At 34.0% G+C, this 3,043-nt stretch overlaps 1 protein-coding gene across 1 annotated transcript in view; it reads left to right on the forward strand.

The window, feature by feature from the left end:
* LOC106476827 (T-box transcription factor TBX15-like) overlaps positions 1-1,237 on the forward strand; it is a gene marked incomplete at its 3' end in the record, with an annotated part of 9,025 nt that extends 7,788 nt beyond the window's left edge. The window contains exon 4 of the mRNA XM_013937447.1: positions 1,078-1,237. Within this exon, the coding sequence (XP_013792901.1) occupies positions 1,078-1,237 (160 nt within the window). The remainder of the gene's footprint in view (positions 1-1,077) is intronic.
* Positions 1,238-3,043: the final 1,806 nt, after the last annotated feature.

A 3,043-nucleotide genomic window follows, 5' to 3' on the forward strand; every position in this document is an offset into this window, starting at 1 on the left:
TTACTTTCTTCTTGGAAATCTTCTCAAGAAGTCGATAAGCCGTTTTAACGTTGTTAGAACATATATAGCCAGGTGAGGAGTATATATATATTTACTTTGTTTCAAGTAATCGCACCTTACATGATTTAAGGTTTTCACAGTTTTGTTCATATTTTTTGTCAATGAATTATGATATGTAATGTATAAAGTTGCGTGTTGCACTTTCCAAAATATAGTACATATGTAAAAATAAGTATTTAAGACGATCATATTAATAGGAAACACGCAGGTTGAAAAAATAAATTAAGCTCAAAAATAAGAAATATATATTCCGAGCTTTTTCGACATGCAGATTTTTTCTTCATCAGGGCCGAACTGGGTTTTAAGGCAATCACCATTCATAAGTTCACCGTTTCAAGCATATGAAACTCAAACAACAGAGATAAATATCAGAACTGTTATGTTTGTTAGTAACCAACGATGCACACCAATGGTAAACAGTTGGATGTTAACAAAAATCTTAAAACCTAAATTTGATAGTAGTGACTTAAATGAAATAGATAAAAATTACTGTTCACCATCATAATATAGTTCACGTCAGAACAATTGTTGTTTAATTGATAGTATTGACAGATCTCGACCACTGCTATGTCTGTTGTATCCCAGCCGGTCTGGTGAACTGTAGTATTGTGCGAAGGACCTCACCGGCACTGGCTTTAGTAAACATATTGTGGTTAACATTCTATTACATGTTTTTGTTTACTTTCACTCATAGGCGCTTATATGACTGAATATAAATATAGGTAGATATATACATCAGTAGATGGCAGCACGGTGACTCACCACTAAATAGGATCACATACAGATACCGATATATCTACCAATAGATGTCAGCACAATCATCCACCACTAATTAAGATAACATATATATATATATATGTGTGTGTGTGTAGCACACCAGTTACTGAGATAACTTATAGATACCCACCACTAACAAAGATAAATACATAAATCAGTAGATGACAGCACGATGACCCACCACTAACTAGGACAAAATATAGATATATGGCAGCATAACTCTTTTCCTTGTCTTCACAGCTCACAGTGGATGGTTGTTAGTAAAGGAGACCCACCACCAGACAAGACTAGATACCTTCATCCCGACAGCCCTGCTAGTGGGAGCCATTGGATGGCGAAGATTATCAGCTTCGACAAGCTGAAGCTGACCAATAATAAAGATGCAATATTAGAGGGACAGGTAAGCAAGAAACCGAAAGATGGAACATCTTAATGTATAAGCATCTAAGTCCAAAGTTGAACGAAACTTTTATTTTCTATATCAAATATTCAGAAAGGGTTTATCTCAATTTCGGTCTAATTCTTTCTCTGGGCAAACAAATTGTCAACAATTAGAGGATATGTACATATATAATCCGTCATCATTCAGGTCAATTACCAAAAGTCTCATATCCAGAGAATTGTAAAGACGTAGACATACTCTTATAAATCAAGATTCAGTGTGATCACAATAGTGTTATATATATATACAGAATTATAATCACGACATTATTTTAGATCTATAGCAATATGATCCCGATATTGTTATAGAGCATGACTCATTCAGCGTTATCCCAATATTGTTATAGAGCATGACTCAGTCAGTATGATCACTATATTGTTAAATAACTCTATTGTTATGACCCTGACATTGTTCTAGATTTATAGTATTATGATCATGCTATTATTCTCGAGCACGATTCCAGTGCTACATGATTAACTGGAAAATCTAATCTTGTCCTACACAAGTGACCATTTAGTGATGCATAGTTAACTGAGAAATCTAATCTTATCCTACACAAGTGACCATCCAGTGCTACATGATTAACTGGAAAATCTAATATTGTCCTACACAAGTGACCATTTAGTGATGCATGATTAACTGAGAAATCTAATCTTGTCCTACACAAGTGACCATCCAGTGATACATGATTAACTGAGAAATCTAATCTTATCCTACACAAGTGACCATGTAATGCTACATGATTAACTGGAAAATCTAATCTTATCCTACACAAGTGACCATCCAGTGATACATGATTAACTGGAAAATCTAATATTGTCCTACACAAGTGATCATCCAGTGCTACATGATGAACTGAGAAATCTAATCTGGTACCTACAAAAGTGACCATCCAGTGATACATGATTCACTGAGAAATCTAATCTTGTCCTACACAAGTGACCATGTAATGCTACATGATTAACTGAGAAATCTAATCTTGTCCTACACAAGTGACCATGTAATGCTACACAATTAACTGGAAAATCTAATATTGTCCTACACAAGTGACCATCCAGTGCTACATGATTAACTGAGAAATCTAATCTTGTCCTACACAAGTGACCATCCAGTGATACACGATTAACTGGAAAATCTAATATTGTCCTACACAAGTGACCATGTAATGCTACATGATTAACGGGATCACTGGATGGTCACTTGTGTAGGACAAGATTAGATTTTGGCATGGTTAACTGAGAAATCTAATCTTGTCCTACACAAGTGACCATCCAGTGATACATGATTAACTGGAAAATCTAATCTTGTCCTACACAAGTGACCATGTAATGCTACATGATTAACTGAGAAATCTAATCTTGTCCTACACAAGTGACCATGGAACAAGTGATGGAACATTGATGTATGGTGTTGTCCTCTCGACAAATGATCATACACTATTTTTAATATTCTTATTGAATTTTTAACTATAATGTTTGAAACAAAATATAAATGAACTTTCTAAAACAATCTAAAAAAAGAAATTATTTAACACCTTTTTTATATATAACACTAGTAGAGTTTCAATTGTTTATGTCTCAACATACAAAACTATTTGTTTAGTAACAATTGTTCCACCATGTAAAACTACTTGTGTTCATCATTTGTTTAGTAACAGTTGTTCCACCATGTAAAACTACTTGTGTTCATCATTTGTTTAGCAACAATTGTTCAACCATGTAAAACTACTTCTGTTCATCATTTGTTTAGCAACAATTGTTCCAC

Source organism: Limulus polyphemus, unplaced genomic scaffold, assembly GCF_000517525.1.
Source record: "Limulus polyphemus unplaced genomic scaffold, Limulus_polyphemus-2.1.2 Scaffold11735, whole genome shotgun sequence".
NCBI classification, from domain to species: domain Eukaryota; kingdom Metazoa; phylum Arthropoda; class Merostomata; order Xiphosura; family Limulidae; genus Limulus; species Limulus polyphemus.